Consider the following 20,978-nt stretch of genomic DNA (forward strand, 5'->3'; position numbering starts at 1 on the left):
TTACTGTAGTTTAACTACTTTTCTGGGTAGTTTAGTAACTTTTAATTACATTTCTATTCTAGTAATCAGTAGTTTACTTTAACTACTTTTCCGAGTGACTTCCACTCAAATTACAAATTACTTTCTCATTTTAGTGGTTGTTTTGCCTATCAACAGAGAACAGAGGTCGGAAGGTCAGCTGATATTTGCAGAGGGGGAAGCATGCGGAGTAGAAAAGGGGGGGGGATGGGAAGGAAGAAAGTGATTTAGATAGTCCAAAAAAGCCCAAAATTTTAACGAGCCCCCCACTGCAACAACACTGCTACGAGGCGCGGGGAGCGAACAGACACGACGCAAGAGAGGTCGAGTAACTGTGGGATTAGCTCCGAATAGTGGCGTTTCTTTGTATTCCGAAGCTCAAGGAGACTTGACGCATTTGAAGAAAGGGCTTGTCCCCGCTTCTCTCCAATGTAGGAATTCTTGCCCACTACAGGAGGTGCACACACTGCTCCTTTTACGGTGCAGGCGATAGAACCCCTAACAACGACGCTCACGCCGGATGGGCTGCTCGTGTATCACTCGAAGCGCGTTAACCCACCCCCGCGCCTGCGTTCACGCCGCTTCGCGGTGACGGTGTGCGGCTGCTAATTACAAATCTATTAACCCACCTAGCCCCCCCATCCCCCGTACACGCCGCTTTGCGGCGTCCGGTCGGCAACCCAAGCCCCACTGCCCCCCATGCACTTCCGTAAATAGAGTCGATACGATTTAGTTTAGCGATGTTTCGTCAACAACATTCGTTTTTTTAGTGTTAATGGTAAAAAAGAAATGTAAATATCGCCAAATGCCTCGACAAAACAAAATGTTCGAGAAAAAAAATAAAAAGAAGTAAGCCGGCCCACACCATAAATAGAACCCGGGTCTGACACGTATGAGGCAGACATCTCACCACTAAGTTACGCTACCTCTTCGGAAACTCGCATTGCATCCGCTGCCTATGTTGACGGCGGCAGCGCCTATCTCCAAGCAAGCAAGCAAAACTTTATTTTGTGTAAGGGCCTACGTCCTGGTCTGGACGGCCCGTCCGGCCCATATCTCGCGGATGGATTCCGTAAGGTTACCGTGTAGCCTTGTTCGTGGAGCAAGGCTTTACGAACCAGCCAATCCGGCGTGCGTGAGCACCGTTGCTAGGGTTTGTATCGCCTGCGCGTTAAAAATATGCCCGCGCGGGTCGGGGGGCAGTGCCCTTGGTATTCCTTGGGCGCCGCCGGCCTGTGTCTGCTCTGCCCAGTGGTGGCCGTTTCAGGGGGGGGGCAAAACGCATGCCTTGCCCCCCCACTCTGAGAACTGGGGGGGGCAAGTGCCCCCCTTGCCCCCCCGGTTGGTACGCCCATGCATATGGTTCCAATTAGACACTTCATGAGTGTCATCCAGAACCACAAAATCGGTCAATTTCAGAAAGACTTGGAGCATATGAGAAGCCTGGTGGACCACTAAAGTTAGCACTCGTGCAGCAGGCGCAAGGCTACCGGTGCGATAAGAGCGCCTGAACCGTTTTTCTGTCTCTTATCATCCGCGTTTTCTGTCTACTAGCCTTGTGGCTGTCGCACAAGTGCGAACTTTAGCGCACTACTACGCTTCCCACGCGCTCAGTGTTTCTAAAAAATACGGATTTAGTAATTTTCGATGACACTCAGCAAGCTTCTAATTGAAATCATATGGTTATTTTCAATAATTAAGAATAAATTAGCACATTCCAAGTAATTATTCGACTTATCGTGACAATTAGCCCCTATATTATGTTGTAGCGTCTAAGGTTGTTCTAGCCCGACTCGGAAGTTAAACTGGTCTGGACAGTGGCGTCACGAGGGTCAGCGGCACCCGGGACAAAAGCCCGCCCCCCCCCCCCCCCCCCCCTCCCCGCCCCTTGTGACGCCACTGGGTCTGGAACGGTTGGTAAGAACACTAACGTTTTATTAGCTAAGATATGGCCGAATTTAAAATAATGATGAAGACGCGGAGTCGGCGTCTGTCCAGGCCGCTGGTCCCAAGTCGTCTTGTTTCCGTCTCGTCTCTGTGTGTCGTCCTGCGCCGCGTTCTTTTGTACCCTCGTGGCGAGGGTTCCCTCGCGGTGGCGTGAAGTGGTACAACCGCGAGGCAACAAGGCAGCCGGACGAGAGAGTAGTGTGCTGTGGATGGTGAGATTGCTAGGATATTATCCAACGTTATGCAGTGGATAATGCGCTGAACCGATGTAAGCGTGCGGCAAGGTCTGCTGAAGGCGACGCACCTGAGCCGGGTAACGTAACCCGAAGCTTCCGGAGGCGATCGAGTCGAGCGGAGAAATGTTCTCCCGGGAGCCGCCGGATGTCGGTGTATGCGCTACCACAATGTCCCCCCTGGCTGTACTATCGCGGACAATATGAGCTGAAACAGCGCTCCGGCCGGTGCACGTAGAGTTCCTGTATAGGCTCCCTACGGGAGCCTATACGTAGCTACCGTAGGTAGCTATACAGGAACTCTAGGTGCACGGTACTATCTGCGCCGCCTGTCGCCTTGCTCAGCACACATGGCGCACCCCGAGTCCGAGATATTTTCTCACTTGCGCTCGCTGCGCCACTGCGCTCTTCCGGCTGTCTGCAAGCGAGACGGCGGGTGCGACAGCGGGCATGTGTGGTAGGGCGGCGGGGGAACAAAAGATTACACCTGTCGTCCCCCTTTTGGTATTGATTTACTTTACTCTATCGCGCAAAATCACGTAGAAAAAAACGCTGACTGGTGAAGGAAAAATATTGAAGTGTCTTAAATTTCAACTGCGATTACCGTTTTTGAAAGTCACATCAAAATACGTTGCAGGTTGTTTTTGTTTATTATAGGTGCATGCACGAAGTGGGACATCGTAAAATATAGGCCAAAATGCGTACGCCGGATTTAGTCCGGCTCCAATGTATTTTTTTTCTGTTTCACTGATCACAGATGTTCAAAAAACGGTAAGCATACATGTTATTGAGAAGGTTTTGTAACCTTGATTAGTTTGAAAAGGTTCAAAAATATTGTTTCTTTATTACTGGGCCCACGTGTTTGTTTCAAGCAAAACAAGTTGTTGACAAGACACCAGTTTTTTGTTTACGAATTCTTAGCCTTAATAAGGTGGGACAAAGAGTCATATATTTGTCAATAGAAGGAGATTGAAACTTAATCGAAAGAATGTTTGCAGAGGATGATTGTCAGACACAAAAGATTAATAGTCGGCGTGAAAGTTCAACGGCACTATACAAGAAGATCGGGATGAAAGAGGCACCCCTCAAATGTATGCGTGGTTAACGGCGTCTAACAGTGCGTCGCAGCCCTAGCATCAAGCTTTGTCCCAATCGGCAAAAGTCCAGTTCAGGGGGTCCTGAGGTGCAGTAAAACTTGCAAAATAATTTAATACCGCGTCATTCTCCCCTGACCCGCGACCACGGCTCTCATCCTATCTGGTAAAGAATCATAGAGCGCGGCCACGAAGTCTGGCTCAGCCCCGAAGCCACTCCCATTCACCTCTCATTGCTTTCCACAATTTGTAGGCAGTAGCGCGGTGGAGGGGACGCCGTGACATGGCTACCTTGATGCACCTCCAAATGTTTTCGATGATATTCAGATCGGCTCCTTTTAGGGGCCAAGGCAGCTTCGTCAGGCAGCGCTCCTTGAGGAGATAGGAGCGTGACAGCGCATTTTACACTTCGGCGCTTTTTCGAAATGCACTGAAATGCATGATAGCTGAAAACGTGAATATTGGGCTAGCAGACGGCCGGAAGAGCGCAGTGGCGCATTGAGCGCAAGTGATAATTTATCTCGGCCTCAGGGTGCGCCGTGTTCAGAGAGCGATGCGACAGGCGGCGCAGGTAGTACCGTGCACAGGCCGGAGCGCTGTTTCAGCTCATATTGTCCGCGATAGTACAACTCCCTAGCACAGGCCCCATTAGTGTAGTTTTCACTGTTTTTTTTTTTTTATAGCAAATCAGTAACGTTTAAAAAAAGCCTGCATAACCTACGCTCATTCGTCCGATCGTTCAGATTCATTTACTAGCGTAAAAATATATAATTTCGGCTTCGTGGAGAGCTTCCACCTCGGTTCCATAAACACGTTTCTGTAGGTAGCCAATAGGGAACTTTTGTTGTCTGGGCAAGATGGCGACATAGACCGGATCTGATGGACAAAGCCAGAGCGTCATATCGCTCCAACAGTGGCACCATAATGACGTCACATACGCAATTCAACGGATGGCACCTGACAGCTGATATGCTCCGATAATTGAAGATGGCTGATTTCATTGAGCTCTAGCGTCGGCTACTACATCGGGGTCGGCTTTCAGGTTTTGGAACCACACCCCGACACCGTATATTGTGTGTGCTACCGCATGTCGTGCTAGAGAGGAGAGTTTGAGGGAATCGTTTTAACTTCTGTCGGTCGAGCTGCGTCCCAGTACGATCATCAAATAATGAGCTGCAAATACGTCCTCGCTTCGGCCAAAGAATTGCTAATCCGTCCGCAGAACAAGGAGAAGGAGGCTAAAATTACAAGCGACATGTCAAGTTACTGCTTGTAAAGATTGTGGTAAAGTAAAAATAATGAAAAACTCACGACCATAAGCTGGTCATGGGAAAACTACAACGCCCTAAGACTACGCCTGCGCAAAGAAACAGCCCGAAATTAATGTGCTGAAAGTTCAGAGGTCACGTGCGAGCATCCCTCCTTGCTACTGACTTCCAGTGGCACAGCCAGGAGGGGCTTATGGGGCTTCAGCACCCCTTGAAATCCAACCGACGCTATAAAGTACCATCTATAATGCCAATGACCCTGAGAGTAAGTACATAAAGGCATAAATAAATAGGACAATCCTACAAAGCCTCTTTCCACTTCAGCAGAGGGAGTGCTGGAGAGGAGGTGAGTTAACTCGCCTCCTCTCCGGCGCTTGCTTTGCTGAAGTGTAAAGAGTGAAGGGCTTTGTAGGAGGAGCTTGTTCTGTTTTTCTTAACCTAGAACAAGCACAGCACATAACACTCATTCACATCCAAGCAATGATTATTACTTAAAGCATACAAGGGTTGTTAACAGTTCTTTCCCAACTCACATAGGTGTGAATGGCATCAACTGCACCCCGAACATCCTGGAAGATGGATTTGTAGGACATGAACAGGCTGCCAATATTTACTCCAGTCTTCGTGCTGCAAATTTGAGAGCCACCGTCAATGATAACACTGTGTCCGAGTGCAGTTGGGGTCCTCGAACAAAGATGAAAAAAAAATATTCAAGTAGAGAGCTTGAGGAAACAAAGTGTCCAAGGTAAGAGCAACGAAGACAAATATAAAAAGGGATTTACGGGCTGTACTGCTGTGAAGTGCAGAAGAAGTCCACCAAACAAGCCAGCAGGTAGGTTTCTGGACAGGGTAACAAACCAAGTGGCAGGTTGTACAAAGGGGCTAAGAGGAGGCGCCAAGTCCCCAAGCCACCCACCCACCTGGCAGGTTGAACAATGTGTTGAGCACAAACACCCGTGACTCGTCCAGCTTGATGAACTTGTTTGGGTACAGCTTGTAGATCTCCCCACTGACAAGACAGGGAAGACAAAAACAGCCAACATGTAATCAACACATCCACTGCACCCTCCCTCGCCTCCCGTCCACTGTCATAAAAAAACGAGAAAAGTCAACGATCGCATGTCCATGTCGACTGTGTCGCGCTCTGTCGAATATTAGATAGCACTGGCGGCGTTCGGAACCACGCGCTGTACTGGGGTTTGTCATATTATCCGTGACTACATATGTGAACGAGGTTTAGGGTTTTTGTTTTTAATTTGCTACTTTGCACACAGATTTTGACAATAAAAAAACGGCGACAACGAGGAGAAACACAGACATACTCACACGGTGCTAACCCATTTACAACTGTTCAGTGGCTTTGGAACGGGGAAAATGTCTGTGTGGGTCGGGGGGGGGGGGGGGGGGGGGGGGAGGGGACAGAGAACATCTGAATATGCAGTGCATTTGAAAATTGGGTTTACCGATGACAACAAAAATTAGTGCATACCATACTTGCCCTCAAGTTGTGTCCAGCATAATAACAGGCAAAACAGCAGAGGTGCACCTTTGTGCAAACAAATCCCTCTCTAAAGCCCGTGCCTCCAACAAGACTGCACGAAACTACGGGGATGGAGCCTAAGGAACCCGCCAAGCGAACGACCGGAGTGCTTACGTCTTGAGGAATTGGAAGCCATGACAGCAAACCAGAATGTTTCCATAGGGGTCCACCTTGAGCAGATTGCCATATTGGGTGTCGAACCAAAGGCCCCTGTGCAAAAAGACAAGCATTCAAGCGAGAACAAGTTTGGTTCAAGGACGAAATTTCTCGTTTGTCAAAAAAAGAAGAAACGCGCGTCTTTTAGATGCCTAGCCCCCGGCACATGCTTTCTGCCGTTCTTTGGCTTCTGTGCATCTTCCTCCACCCGGCAATTTACAGAAAGATCCCAGTGAACCATGACCAAAAGGCTACGTCTCCTACTGGCATTCTAGAGATGGCAAAGTCGTGCTGGGTGCTTATTTCCGCTTCAGCGAGAAACCTCCAAAACTACCCTCGGACAAGGATGACGATCAGTGGCGTAGCCAGGAATTTTTTTTCGGGGGGGGGGGGGGGGGGGGGGTGATAGACATGTAAAAGCTGCGAGTTTCTTTAAAGTTTCTTTAAAAGAAGGTTACATAACACATGCATTAAAGAGGCTGGGGTGGCTGGATAGCTGGGTGTCAAAATGCATGTGTTTATTATAGGGTTGGCTGGATTTCGGGAGGAGGGGGGGGGGGGGGGGGAAGTGGGGAACTGAAGTTCCATAAGCCTCCCCCCTGGCTACACCACTGATGCCGTTACATTATCTTCAGCCATTCCTTTCGAGATAATGACTGGGTCTTTCGCCCGTCACTTCACACAGCCCGCTTCTAGCTCTTATGAGAAAAGTACTACAACCAACACAACACATTCTTACACCTATTGAAGCACTTTGATCGTACTACCACCCTCAACAAATAAGTCCCACTGGCTGACAGGCCAATTTGCCTCAACTACATCAAAACCACATTGCTGCTGAAGATGCAGCCATCCGCAACTTTATTTCTTCGTGATATCAAAACACAGAGTAAACTGAAGCACACCATAAAAACAGTACAGCTCATGGCGCTATTGCCACCCTCCACCATGGGAGACTTGGAAGTTTTCCAACTTGGTTATCTAGTAACACGTGAAGCAGCTCAGTGAGTTGGCCCGAGTTGACACTGAACTATGAAGAAGATCGAGATAACACACACCACTCAGATGCCTACCCACGGAAAACCCTTATCTTATATGCACTCCCCATTGCAGATCAGTTTTGCACTATCTGAAGAGTCTGTAGTGGAGATGTCCGGCACATAAAACTATTTATTATACTGAACTACAGAAGGTATAGCAATACATGAGCGCGATGGCCCCGGTGCGGGCGCGTCCCTCTGATTCCGAAAGTGTAACCCGAAACTGTTTACTCAGAAGCCTGCGCCCTTCGGCGGCATACCTCAGCAGCTCTAGTTGCCAGACGCCGGAAACAAAACCGAAGCTAAACGTGTTGCGAAACCGAAACTAAACATGCGATGTCTAGAAGCCTCTGCACTTTGCCCTAGCTAAAATTCCGATAGAGATTTCTATCGGTCCGATAGGAATTTCTATCGGTCCCATAGGAATTTCTATTGGTCACATAGGAATGTGTATCGGTCCCACAGGAGTGTGTATATCTGTCCCATAGGAATGCCTATTGGGCCTAGAGCAATTTCTATCGGTTCAATAGGCATTCCTATTGGTCCCATATTAGGTTCGACTGGTCCCATAGGGACTTTATCGGACTATTATGAATTCTTTTTAGTCAAACAAAAGTTTTGTTGGCCAAATAGGAATGCCTCCTTGACTAGTGGAAACCTCGAATGGATCAATAGGAAGTCTAGGCAAACTGTGCATGTCTATTTGAGCAATAGGAACAATATATATATATATATATATATATATATATATATATATATATATATATATATATATATATATATATATATATATATATATATATATATGTCTGTCAAAACAATGGAGATGCATATTGGACGAAACAAGTATTCAATCAATGGCAACATGTTTCTGTACTCTTAAAAAGGTTTTTTTTTTGTTTTTTTTTGACGAAGCTGATATATTTGTCAGACATCAAAATGAAGTAAAAATAGTCCGCGTCAGAAATACATCGGCCCATTTGATGCATGTGTTATGTAACCTGGCCTGTGAGATGCAAATATCTATTCCACATCCTAAGGATGTGTCCACACTAGAACTCCAGCATGTATAAAAATACATTAGTCACGTTAATTATGCGACAATGATACGCTTACTTTTTTTTCAATATTTTCGGATGGCGAAAATGGTTTCAGCTCGAAATTAAAGGCGTGCGGAAACGAAAATTGAAATATGCAAATTTCGTTCAGAAATGAGTCAAGCACGACGGATAATAACTGTAAATTATAATCGCACATTTGTATTTTGAATGGCTGGCGATATTCTTCGTTCCAAACGGAAATAACGGGCTTGGGGCCCGTTATTTCTCGGAAATAGCACGGGTTAACGCGCCCCAAAGAAATACCGCTGCGAATCGCGGCGCCCTCGACATCTCCACTGATCGCGTCTTCGAAGAGAAGCGAACGGAGAGCGCGATGCGTCATGGGATATCCGGCGCAAAGAAAAAAAAATATTCCCCGCATTCGTGACGTAGCAAGGCTTGCATAGTTATGAGCTTTGCCGTTGGTGGCGTTGTGGTGACGTCAACGCGTTACAACCGAGCCGTTCGAGGTACCCATGGGGTGACGAGCGTTTCACGTGTGAGATCAGTCGTGCGCGTCGTGTTCGTGTGGCCCACTCCAATGGCGCTTCAGGATGAGGACATAGACTTCAACGACACAAGTGAGGATGAGGACATCGACACCGCTCTCTCTGCATTCATTTCGGAAAGGGTATTTGGAAGTACGTTGAACTGTAAGTTGAGCGTACTTCTAAAGAGCGGCGCTGCTCCGATGTTTAGTGTGGCTACCTAACGGTTCTTGAGATTCGGTCAGTTTCGGTTTCGGTCTTGTAAGCAACTCGTTCTGGTTTCAGATCCCCATCGCTAGCAACACCAACAGGACATAAGAAAGGAAAAGATGTCTGACAACTCAATGGGAAGTTATTTCCTGTTTGAGGCGAGAATGTGGGTTTTGAGGACGAGGACTTATAGGGCTAAATTTTAGGAGACAGACACATTGTGTGCGGCCTGCCACAATGAGAGCGAGACACTAGAACACTTGGTTTTGAGGTGCACGGGGCTTGGCCCTGCCCTCCCTGAAGGGGTAGCAGATTTGGCCGGAGCCCTGGGTTTTGCTGGCGACGATGGAAGGACAGATGAGAAAGGATTACAGTCACCAAGAGATGATTAGAAGACTGGCGGAAATAATGTAGGGAAAACTGAATGATGCACAACTAACTAGTACAGCTGGGGACAGGCGGGACAGACGAAAATTGGGACTCCCTTCCGCGTGGCTCCGGCCGAAAGTCTCAACAATGTACCCCAGTGGGTCCGATGCAGGGGTAACGCCGACAAGGTTTGACCAGAGGAAAATTGGTGACTCCCTCGCCGGGGTGAAGAGGCGGGGGGTGATGCTTTTAGTTTTTTCGCACCGATCCCCCAAAGGTCATCCTGGTGATATCCCACACCACCTGGTGATAGTTAAGGGGAGAAATTGGCTTAGAAGGGCGGGAGGAATCAAATGTCTTTTTTAGACATATGCTAGGTGGCGCAAGCTACCGTTCGTTTCAAAGGTCATCTATCCATCCAGACTTCCGTCATGGTTGTGCTAGTCGTGCGTTTGTGTCGCGGGATGGAAATCCTTTTGGACATGGAAATGTGCTAATTTAATCAAGTTCATCTAAGTTTCCTCTCATGATGATTGTTCAAGAAAGGCGTGGAAGACCCACGACGCGACAGTCTAACGAGCAGCTCAACACAGTTGTTAAGCATGCTTCGTTGGTCTTTGTTGGCATTGTAGACGCGTGAAAAAAGTTGTGAACATTAGGCAGTTTCAGAATAACGTCTACAATCCCAACGAAATAACGTCGTCACTACTGCGTATGCGCAGACCCAAAACAAGCATTGGGCTTGGGGCCCGTTATTTCTCGGAAATAGCACGGGTTAACGCGCCCCAAAGAAATACCGCTGCGAATGGCGGCGCCCTCGACATCTCCACTGATCGCGTCTTCGACGCCGCCGCCCGCCTGGGAACTGCGTGAGTCGCACTCGGCGACCGCTACCGCGGTCGGTGTAGTCAAAGTGTATTGAAAACGCCACGGATCGCTGGATTCACAGCTCAAAGCTTTCAAAGCGCGTGTACTTACGGTCGCGGCAGAAATGTAAACATGCCGGGGTAGTGCATCGTTTTAGCTTCGTAAGTAGCAGCTTGGCAGTGACAGAAACATGCGGCACTGAGTATAAAACAGCTATACAAATGTTACTCCAAAGAAAAATTTGTTTAATTTTCAAGATATCACATTCTAACTTCAAAACAAAAACTGTCGCGACATCTTGGTGGCGCTTTAAGGGCGAGATGCTTGCATTTTGGGACCCCGGCAGAGAAACGCTCTTCTAAAACTCTCCGCCGCAATCCTCGGTACTTCACCGTCCGTAACGCGCTGTAAAGTAGCGCCCGGTATTGTAAAGTTCCCTTTTTTCTCGAGACACTTTTGCTTGTTAAACTAGTTTTTTTTTAGCTAGTTGTGCTTGCTCTACCTGTCCTTATGTTTGGAACTGTGCGTAATATAGTGAAAAGTTGCCACTCATTCTGTGTGTGCTCCAAGGAAGTGTAGCTTATGTTAACAGAGCACGCTTATTGAATTTCTTAATGCTACCTTCCATACGTTGCTTTAGAAAATGTTTGATCGGTGTAGCAGTGGACCCCTAATATGGTCCTACTATAAATCTATTACATTGATCATACTTCATTTCATATGAGAAGTTACACTTCCTTAGAATTCGGTTCATGCAGAGCCACTATGCCTTTGCAGTCAAAATGGTTAAAAGGATAGCCATCTAATTTCGAAATGTGTGACAGCAAGCGACTAGTTTTGAAGTTATGGAAGTGGACTGGATGGTACTGTTTGGGCAAACTTCGGTACCCTGACCTTCCAGAATTCCATCTGGGTTTACATACATACGTATTTGTTGACCTGACTAAATGAAACCTTGTCAGGAATCCCACAAACATAAAGCTGATATTAATTTAACATTATTTAATTTCAAGGTTGTCCAGAAGGTTGACACTTGCTTGAGAGGTTTTGAAGGCAGTTAGGCTCATGATGAACTCAGAAGACAAAGGAAATCCAGACTCTTAATGTTCTTTTCCTCAGTCTTAAATTTCCAGCATCTAATGGATTTAGCCTCAATCATCTTTAGTCATCTATCTTTCTGTGGTGACATCATCCTCCACCTTTGCCATGCCACCGATTAACTATTTTTGTTTGTTCTGCTGCTCATTTCATGATTTCAAGCAAGAAGTATGCAATTCTGCATTGGCACATTCAATACTCAGTTTGTGACAGTGTACAGCATCCAGATGCCTTCATAAAAAGCGCAAGTGTACCCCAACACCCTATTTGCATAATAAGATATATAAAGGCACCACCATACCCTGTGTGCTCATGCAGATGGCCTATATGCCAATCAACAAGGTAGAGGGGGCTTAGGGCGATAAACTGCGTGGTATCCCGTTCACCAGGCAAAAGTCACCCCAATTGGCTGCCGCCATGTTGTACAATTTCGAACACTAGACACGTAACCGTACCAAATCCCGACCATCTTACACAAAACTGAGCCGAGATATTATTGTGATCGCTGTAAAAAACAGGATGAACTATTTTTTAATAGTGTTAGCCGCAGAGATCAGTGTCTAGATCCTATAGAAACCGAAAATACAGCATTGCGTCTGAAGGCATCCAGCAGAGGCATTACGAAGCTGCCCGAGCTTTCGTCGTAAAAGCACATTTTGGACTTAAAACAAACCAAACATAACTTATCTTTTTCGGCACTGTTATTAAAAATCAATAAACAATTATTTGTGGGCGGTACTTCGTTAAAATCTAGACGTAAAACTATAAGGTCACCTGTCTAGTGGTCAAAAATCTGCAATATGGCGACGGCAAATTGGGGATCACTTTCTGCTGCAAGTTTATCGCTCTAAGGCCCTCTACCTCGTTTATGCCAGTAGACCAATACACCAATACACCAATAGGCCGATACACCAATAGGTCCATACACCAATAGGCCGATACACCTACAGGCCAATACACCTACAGGCCAATACAAGGCCTACACCTCAAGCTTCGAAGGGGAACCGGCATGGTTACATCTGTCCGCTTGCTGATTTGCCGACGTGCACAGGGGCAGATACATCCTAAGTGCAAACATGCTCGAACACCTGCGCTGCATGGCAGGCTGTGCTCACATGTCTCGGAATATTACTGCTTAAAAAAAAATTAGCTGGCCTGCCAGCTAATAAAACATTTTTTTATTAAATTAAAATTTCCAGAAGAACAGCAGATTGCACTAGACACGGAGAACATGATCCTCGCGAAGGCAGGCAAAGCCAAGCGGCTTCAAAGCGAATTCCCCCTTGGCAGACACTTCTCTTTCCTAGAAAGGAACGAAACAACGAAACCATGCAGAATAAATTTCGAACTTAAAAAAGCGATACAACTTTTTTTTTTTTTTTACTGTTCGCATATACCACTTAGAAATATTCCTCAGCATTCATAACCTATGAAACGCGCATTGTTTTGTTTTTTTTTCTCCATGCTATGGCAGTCGCAGAAACTATTTGAGAAAAACTAACAGCATTTACCCCTTCAATTCTCAGCCAAAACGAGCGGCCATGCGACCTGGAGCCGATTAAATGCCACCAATGCTTAGCAAGCCACACGCTGGGGTTGGCAAAACACAGGGCTTGCGCCGAGTTCCACGCATTGTTAAGGTTCGGCTATCCTCGTCGTCGCGGCGACTGCACAGGAGCCACTACCCGAATGCATGTCAAGGCGCTGATTGTCACGAGCCCAAATCGAACGCCCACATAGTGCTCGTGTCCACTGTATGGGACGAATTTAAATATTGTCCAAGAGGGGATAGCAAGGCTTGATGACAAAATCTCGGGGATCGAATTGTTGGCGTTGTCCCCGCAACTTGGTCATCACGTTTTGCTAAGGAAAGACGGCAAGTGCACGTTTGCTTTTATTCTTCAAACTCCACCACGACAAAGACGCTTCTTGGTCACTGTCGTTGTGTGCGAGTATTCTTGGGTCACACTAGTGCCAGCAAGCTTGTGTAAAGTGAGAAACATTCCTACTTAATATCGTTGCACGGGTCCTTTAACAGATGCCAAATACGTTGGCGCGAGAGAGCTAGGTAGCAGATTTCTATAAGATATTGAAAAACTTGGGTCACAACATGAGAAGTACCTTAACATCAAAAGGGATTATGTTTTCATTGAAAATAAAGCAGTTCACAAACATAATGGCACAAGTTTCTGACTTCAAAACAGAACTTTCTTTTTGGACAACCACGCACTACATTTTACAAGGGTGAATGCACACCCCGTTGAAAATTACAGAGAGACGCTGTGAAGTTAACTGAGCACCCTGCACACTTGAGAGGTGCGGACCTTTGATATTCTGAAGCTTCTTTTCCGTACATTTTGCTAATACCCAAAATGGGTCTTTCAGGTATACAAAATAATAAATTATAAATAAGATATGGAAAGTTTTCACCCAGTCCAACAGACACTACAAAACCTCACAATAAAGTCTGAGCTGGATGGCTATCAATGTTGTGTGAGGACACTGGAAATGTTACGCGAGCTGTTCAGAGAATAAACAACGTACTTAAAAAAAAAAAAAATTCTAATTGTACACAATAAGCAGAATTCTCGATTCAACTCCATAGGCAAAAATACTTCCTGTACTGTGATTTCAAACATACTAGACTCTCAAAAGTTACAACCGACACTGAGTGGTCGAGTGTATAGCCAAAAAATGGAAAAAAAAAAGAACGTTTACAATTCTTTGTAATACCAAATCAGAGCGCAGCTCTTGAGGTGTAGGGGAAAGTAGGGGGGGGGGGGGGGAGAATACGCCTCTTTTCCCACCTCCGTACCCTCGCATCCTCCTCCTCTCCTGCTCTCCCCTCCCATTTAACGAGAAATTTTCGCTAAATTTCCCGCTAAAATTAGCGGGGAAACAGAATTCGTGTTCAGCTCATGTGATGTCAATTTTTCGGTAAATTTAGCGGTAATATTTTCCCGCTAAATTTAGCGGCAAAAATTTCCCCGCTAACTTTAGCGGAGAAACGTCCTATAATGCAACGCGCGGTTAGGCCGACGGCGGCGCCGACGCTGCTCAACCAACACCACCTACAGGGCTCAACCCGGAATCGGGCGCCTGAGCTGCGCTCTAAAAGACGGAGGGAAAATGTGCAGCCAGAAGGCAGTGTCCCATTTGGGGGGACTTTGTCTCATTCTGCATGGGGAAAGGGAGCCAATTAAAAGCGTCGTTGAGAGGAGGAGGGCTGACACGGCAGTAAAGCCACAAGGGGAGGTCCACAGCCTCGACGAAACGAACAACTTGAAAGAAGTTACAAACTATAATTCCGGTCTCTTTGTTCACTGACACACGAATGAGCATGCACACTTCAAAGGAGACCTCTCCTTCTCTTCTACCAGCGTTCTCATGTCTCTCAATTCAGGTTTCCACTATTCAAAACGAGCAATATTTTTACCTCTGAGAAGCGCCTAAAAGCAACGTCTACAATCTTCTGGAACCCCTGCCCTTCAGCTCGTATGACCAGAAATGTTCGAAGAATAGAACTGGACTACAAATACCGCTTGGACATTACAGAAAACTACCGAGAACTGACTGTGAAGACATGACATGACAGCAATTGAAGCTTATTTCGGCTGGGCCGTAGCTGGGGGAGTCACTGGCAGAGCCCACGCTTCCTCTCTTATTTTCTACGCCGCTACCATCCCTAGCAGGGGCTTGGACTTCCAGACTAATCAGTGGAACTCCACTCGCCGCATACGTGGTTTGCTGGAAGATACAGCTTTCCCCGCACATTTTTCTTTCTCACCCCTTTTTAGAAGTAAGGTAACTAACGTTACTAAGAAACTCAGTTGGGAAACTAACCCTTGAAACCCGGGCCGCTCGCGTCCACCGAGACCAAACTAAATACGATAACAGCGCCGCACTTTTGCGACGAGTCGAACCATGAAAGATGATTCATATAGCCATTACAAAATATTATACCGAGATGGCGCCACAGTCCCCGCCGCGATTCGACCTGAGCTAGGGGTGTCGCGAACTTTTGTCGACCAGATTTTTTGGTCGAACTTTCGGGGTTCGACTGGTCGAACCGGTGCGACGAACCTTCGAACTTTTCACCAGATTCGACCGGTTCGACTTTGTGTACAGTGTTGCCAGACATCGATACAAGCATGTCTAGGTTTAGAAAAAACATTTTATGCAAACGGTTATTTCATATTGTGAAAACCTGCAATTAAAAGAAACTAATTCTAATCAATGAAGAAGTTAATAACTTTATTTTTAGCACTGCATTAACTAAAATAGCCAATCAGCGCTGCACTTAATTCATCTCTTAGCCATTATCATCCAATCCGAAGCCAACTGGCCAGCCTATCGCGCATGCGCACACGAGTCGGACCTCAATAGAAGGTCGTCGAACTTTCCACTAAAGGTTCGAAAAAGTCGAACCTGGTCGAACTCGAACCGCGGCCGGTTCGCGACACCCCTAACTTGAACTAATACGTGCAGCCGTGCAGTTCCCGGAGTGACTGCTAGGGGTGTCGCGAACCGGTCGAGGTTCGAGTTCGACCAGGTTCGACTTTTTCGGACTTCTTGTGGAAGGTTCGACAAAGGTTTGACTCAGGTTCGACTGTTATGCGTATGCGTGAGAGGCTGGCCAGCTGGCTTTGGATTGGATGGTGATGGCTAGGGAATAAATTAAGGGCAGCACTGATTGGTTATTTCAGTTAATACAGTACAAGCAATTAAGTTATTACCTTCTTCAGTGATTAGAAATAAGTTCCTTTTAATTGCAACTGTTCATAAAATGAAAATAACCCTTTGCATAAAAAAAATATCTAAACTTACCATGTTGGAACTTAACCCGAGACCGGGGTAGAAACAGAAACTTAAAAGTAGAAGGGACAGAAACAAGTGAAGAAGAGAACGTCTCAAACGCAGCTAAAAGATTTATTTAGTCCCACATCCTTATATACTCACAACCACAGGGTCACCCAAACACTCAACATGCCCCTTCCAAAGACACAACACACCGAAAAAAAAAAAAATCAAAGACAACAAGGCAAAGGGACGCCCACTCAAGCACTACTACGAACAGGGGCAAACCCTCCACTTCTCCGGAAAGAAAAAATTTTCCTTTTCCCTTTCCTTCTTTTTCTCTTTGTGTGTCACTGACACTACACCCACGAACAAACAAGACCCAAAACTTGAGTACAAAGACCAACGATCTCCGCGAACACAAGGAGACTTGGGAAGAATATCTCCAAACCGGAACAACACCCACAACAGACAGATACAGAAGGACTCACTCTAAAAAGCGCAAAACCACTTCACCATTAAAAAAGAAAAAATATAGTTTACAGTTTTAAAAATGCTTTAGCATTGTTTCCCAACTGCAACGATGCCTGACTTATACAATTACCGATTGATTTAATCCGAATGGTTTCCCTTACCAGTCTTTTACTGTCATTCACTTCTTTATGTATTATTTCCGTCTCTGACCACAAAACTGTTAACTATATATATATATATATATATATATATATATATATTTATATATATTATATATATATATATATATTTATATATATATATATATATATTTTTTTTTTTTTAATGGTGAAGTGGTTTTGCGCTTTTTAGAGTGAGTCTTTCTGTATCTGTCTGTTGTGGGTGTTGTTCCAGTTTGGAGATATTCTTCCCAGGTCTCCTTCTGTTCGCGGAGATCGTTGGTCTTTGTACTCAAGTTTTGGGTCTTGTTTGTTCGTGGGTGTAGTGTCAGTGACACACAAAAAGAAAAAGAAGGAAAGGGAAAAGGAAATTTTTTTCTTTCCGGAGAAGTGGAGGGTTTGCCCCTGTTCGTAGTAGTGCTTGAGTGGGCGTCCCTTTGCCTTGTTGTCTTTGTTTTGTTTTTTGTTTTTTTCGGTGTGTTGTGTTTTTGGAAGGGGCATGTTGAGTGTTTGGGTGACCTTGTGGTTGTGGGTATATAAGGATGTGGGACTAAATAAATCTTCACTTGTTTCTGTCCCTTCTACTTTTAAGTTTCTGTTTCTACCCCAGTCTCGGGTTAAGTTCCAACATGGTAAGTTTAGATATTTTTTTTATGCAAAGGGTTATTTTCATTTTATGAACAGTTGCAATTAAAAGGAACTTATTTCTAATCACTGAAGAAGGTAATAACTTAATTGCTTGTACTGTATTAACTGAAATAACTAATCAGTGCTGCCCTTAATTTATTCCCTAGCCATCACCATCCAATCCAAAGCCAGCTGGCCAGCCTCTCACGCATGCGCATAGCAGTCGAACCCGAGTCAAACCTTTGTCGAACCTTTCACTCGAACCTTTCACTCGAACCTTTCACGACCCGTGATGAGGCTAAAAACGGTGAATGAATGAATGGATTGGGGGTTTAGGGCGGCAGCAGCAACATGGGCCATAATGTGCCAAACACAAGATAGATGATTATGCTTTGGTTATGAGGTTAAATTCAGAATTAATCAAAGATCTCCAATAAAATTACTGTTTACAGGCGGTGTAAAACATCTATGCTTTCTAGAAAATTAAAAACCTGCCTACAAGTGACAAGGGGTTCCTCGCTGAGCAAAAGTGCTATGTGGAAGGGTATAAGCTCATTAAACAATATGGGGAAATGGATGTGGCGTTGTTCATGAAACTTCGGACATAGAAAAAGAATATGAACTATTGTTAGAGGTTCCGAGCAGTGGTCACACGGCGGTTGGTTCTCTTCCCTTAGATGATGGCCATGGGTAAGGTGCGTGTGGCCAATTTGCAGTCGACACAAGGCAACTTCATAAAATCGCTCTCAGTGGCTGGCGCTATGCCATTTACTCAAGATGGGTTTGACAAAATAGACCTTGCTGTAGGAACCAGAGTCCCATTCTGCTTGGCAAAATGTTTCATTTGTTTCCGTAGAACTGTTCTATAGTCCGTGACTGGGATGCTGTCGAAGTCAACTGCTCTTTCTAGGCAGGTGCACTCTTAGAAAAAAAAGGGTCAGTGTAGTGCTCCGAAATTAACCGCCTATAAGACATTAATTCGGCCTACGTTAGGATACGCGAGCATCATTTGGGACACTTACCAACTATATCTTTCGTACGGTTTAGAAAAAATTCAAAACTGGGGTTTAAGATTTATTTTTTCAAAATATAGGCGCGCGGTGAGCATGTCTGATTTGCTCGAACAATCGAAAATGCAAAATCTTGGTGTTAGACGGATCATTGCGCGCTTAAAGTTCATACATCAACTTTAGCATGGCCACCTTAAAATGAGAGCAGATAATTATTTGAGGAAACCACATAGTCACTCTAATCGAAGTAACCATAGTAAAATGATTAAACCGTACCAGTGGCGTCACGAGGGTCAGCGGCACCCGGGGCGGCAGCCCGCCGCGACAACCCCCCCCCCCCCCCCCCACCCCTCCCTTCCCTCCCTCACCCCCGCGGCCCGCCGCGACACCCCCCTGAGTGCTGCACCCGAAGCGTGCCGCCCCCCGCCCCCCCCCCCCCCCCCCCCCCCCCTCTTTTGTAACGCCACTGAACCGTACATCAGCCACAATGACACGTTCAAGTATTCGTTCTTTGTTCATAGCATTGAAGATTGGAATTTGTTGCCGGAGGAATTAATCGAAATTTGCGAAACGCAGTCGTTCGTAGATGGCTTCACTAAGTACTTTAGGACATCTTATAGCCAAAATGTCATTGATTTTAACATGTAGGATATCTTAAAATTTCAACTTTTTTTGTATCAGCATTCGTTGAATGTAATCTGATGAAAGCATGCATTAATATACAGTACCCTTGGCTGAATCAGATGAAAACTGTAAGTGTTTAACTTTTGTGTCATTGCTTGATTGAATTTGTAAAGTACCATGTTCTCCGTCGTTATGTATTTATGTATTGTCGGGTTTTTGTTTGTGTTGTATATGGTACTCTTGTGTATTGTTGCATGTAACCTGCCAGGGCCTGAGAAAGGCCTGCAGTATTTTCTAATAAATAAATAAATAAGGGGAGGAACGCTCTTGACAGATATGTTCCCTCAGAAAGGGAAAAACTTTCGTCCTGAAAGCAGGAGAGCAAAGTTCCTCCGTCGCCTTCATCTCATTATGGCGGCCACGAATCGAGCAAATCGAGCTCAATGAGGCTTAACGAGAAGACTAAGTCTATTGTACGGGGCGAGAGGAGCAGCAAATAAACGTAACACGAGCATTCCGTGAACTGTATTTATTTCTGAAGCCGGCTCCCCCCTGCAGGTAAAGAAACCTACGTTTCGAAAGCATGCAGTCACTTAGTCTTCTCATCGTCAGCACTGCGATGTTAAACGGAGACAACCGGCACCCAGTTACTTCGCGCACTTTATGTCTTACCTTTGCTACTCCTCGAGACACAATTCCTTCGTCAACCGCACATCACGGAGGAGTGGTAAACCTTCGCCCGCAAAACCATAGCCGCTCTCAAAAACAGCAAATCCGAAGTAGCCTCTTGGCTCATTTCAGCACGGTAACAAGAAATTATGGAGTAGCCGCGTAGCGAAAAATTAGTTAACAATCGCTTGCCACCAGATGGCAGGGTCAAGCAGAGTAATCGCAAGTAGCTCGGCTAGGTGGCGCTAGGTACCGCCCAATTCGTATTCTACAAAAAAAAATATTTCTATTTTCTCACGCCACCATTGCGCTGCGGGATCTTCGGGACATTCTATTATCACACAGGTAGACACATTACGCATACTACAATCATCAGCTGAACATACATTAAGCGCATACAAATGCATCGCACATACAGACATCAATACAACGGCACACTAACCCGACCACTACACCCGAGCTCTGTGTTTCCGTCTTTTATACTGGTCGTTTTGAACGTTCGGAATTTCTCGGTGACTGCCTAAGCAATAAAAAATATTCCCAGCATGTTGATTTTTTTTTTTCAGCAATGTAATGCCTCTAAGAGTATTTTTTTAAAGGCTCAGGGGATGAATCTCTTAATAAAAAGAAAACGCTCGATTATGCCGTAATTATTTTAAAGCAAATAAATCAAGCCGCTCCAATGCGGTTCAAAGCCACGAGTTTGTTTTCCCGCACGGCACTTCGTAGCCAGTATTTCTATTGTAGTGTTTGTTTTTCTATATGTGCTGTTCGCGCACGGCTGCAATTCCCGTTTTGAATTAATCTCTGTAGAGCGGATATTCGCTCAGCTGGAAGTGATGTTTCACGGGCAGAGAAATCGCTTTTCGATCAACTTGAATGCAGTCAAAGCCGCGACTTGCGGCAGGTGTTAAGTGTACGGAGCTACGCCGTCGCGAGCCCGAAAACTTCTAGCGCTCATCCCAGCGCGCCACTTGGAGGGTAGTTTCTCCAGGAACTGTAGTATATTTAAACAGCAAAATAAAGGATGGCTTTTTTTTTCGATTTTACCTACTATTTTTTTAATGCTAAAATTCCACACTGTAAATATACGTACTGCCCGTCATAATTTCGTACTGTTCAGTCCTTTCCCCAGAGCTCAATCGCTCTCGGGGACTGACAGTCACATTGGCCACTGTACGATAGGAGCTT

At 45.6% G+C, this 20,978-nt stretch overlaps 1 protein-coding gene across 4 annotated transcripts in view; it reads right to left on the bottom strand.

The window, feature by feature from the left end:
* Positions 1-20,978, bottom strand: part of LOC8051813 (cytosolic purine 5'-nucleotidase) — an 84,716-nt gene that overhangs the window by 40,791 nt on the left and 22,947 nt on the right. For all 4 annotated transcript variants that reach the window (XM_029989109.4, XM_040499050.2, XM_040499052.2 and 1 more), the window contains exons 5-8: positions 6,215-6,310; positions 5,481-5,569; positions 5,343-5,400; positions 5,094-5,187 (exon numbers count right to left, since the gene is read on the bottom strand). In XM_029989109.4, the coding sequence (XP_029844969.2) occupies positions 5,094-5,187; positions 5,343-5,400; positions 5,481-5,569; positions 6,215-6,310 (337 nt within the window). The remainder of the gene's footprint in view (positions 1-5,093; positions 5,188-5,342; positions 5,401-5,480; positions 5,570-6,214; positions 6,311-20,978) is intronic.

This window comes from Ixodes scapularis, unplaced genomic scaffold (assembly GCF_016920785.2).
Source record: "Ixodes scapularis isolate PalLabHiFi unplaced genomic scaffold, ASM1692078v2 PGA_scaffold9__187_contigs__length_104089568, whole genome shotgun sequence".
Lineage (NCBI taxonomy): Eukaryota > Metazoa > Arthropoda > Arachnida > Ixodida > Ixodidae > Ixodes > Ixodes scapularis.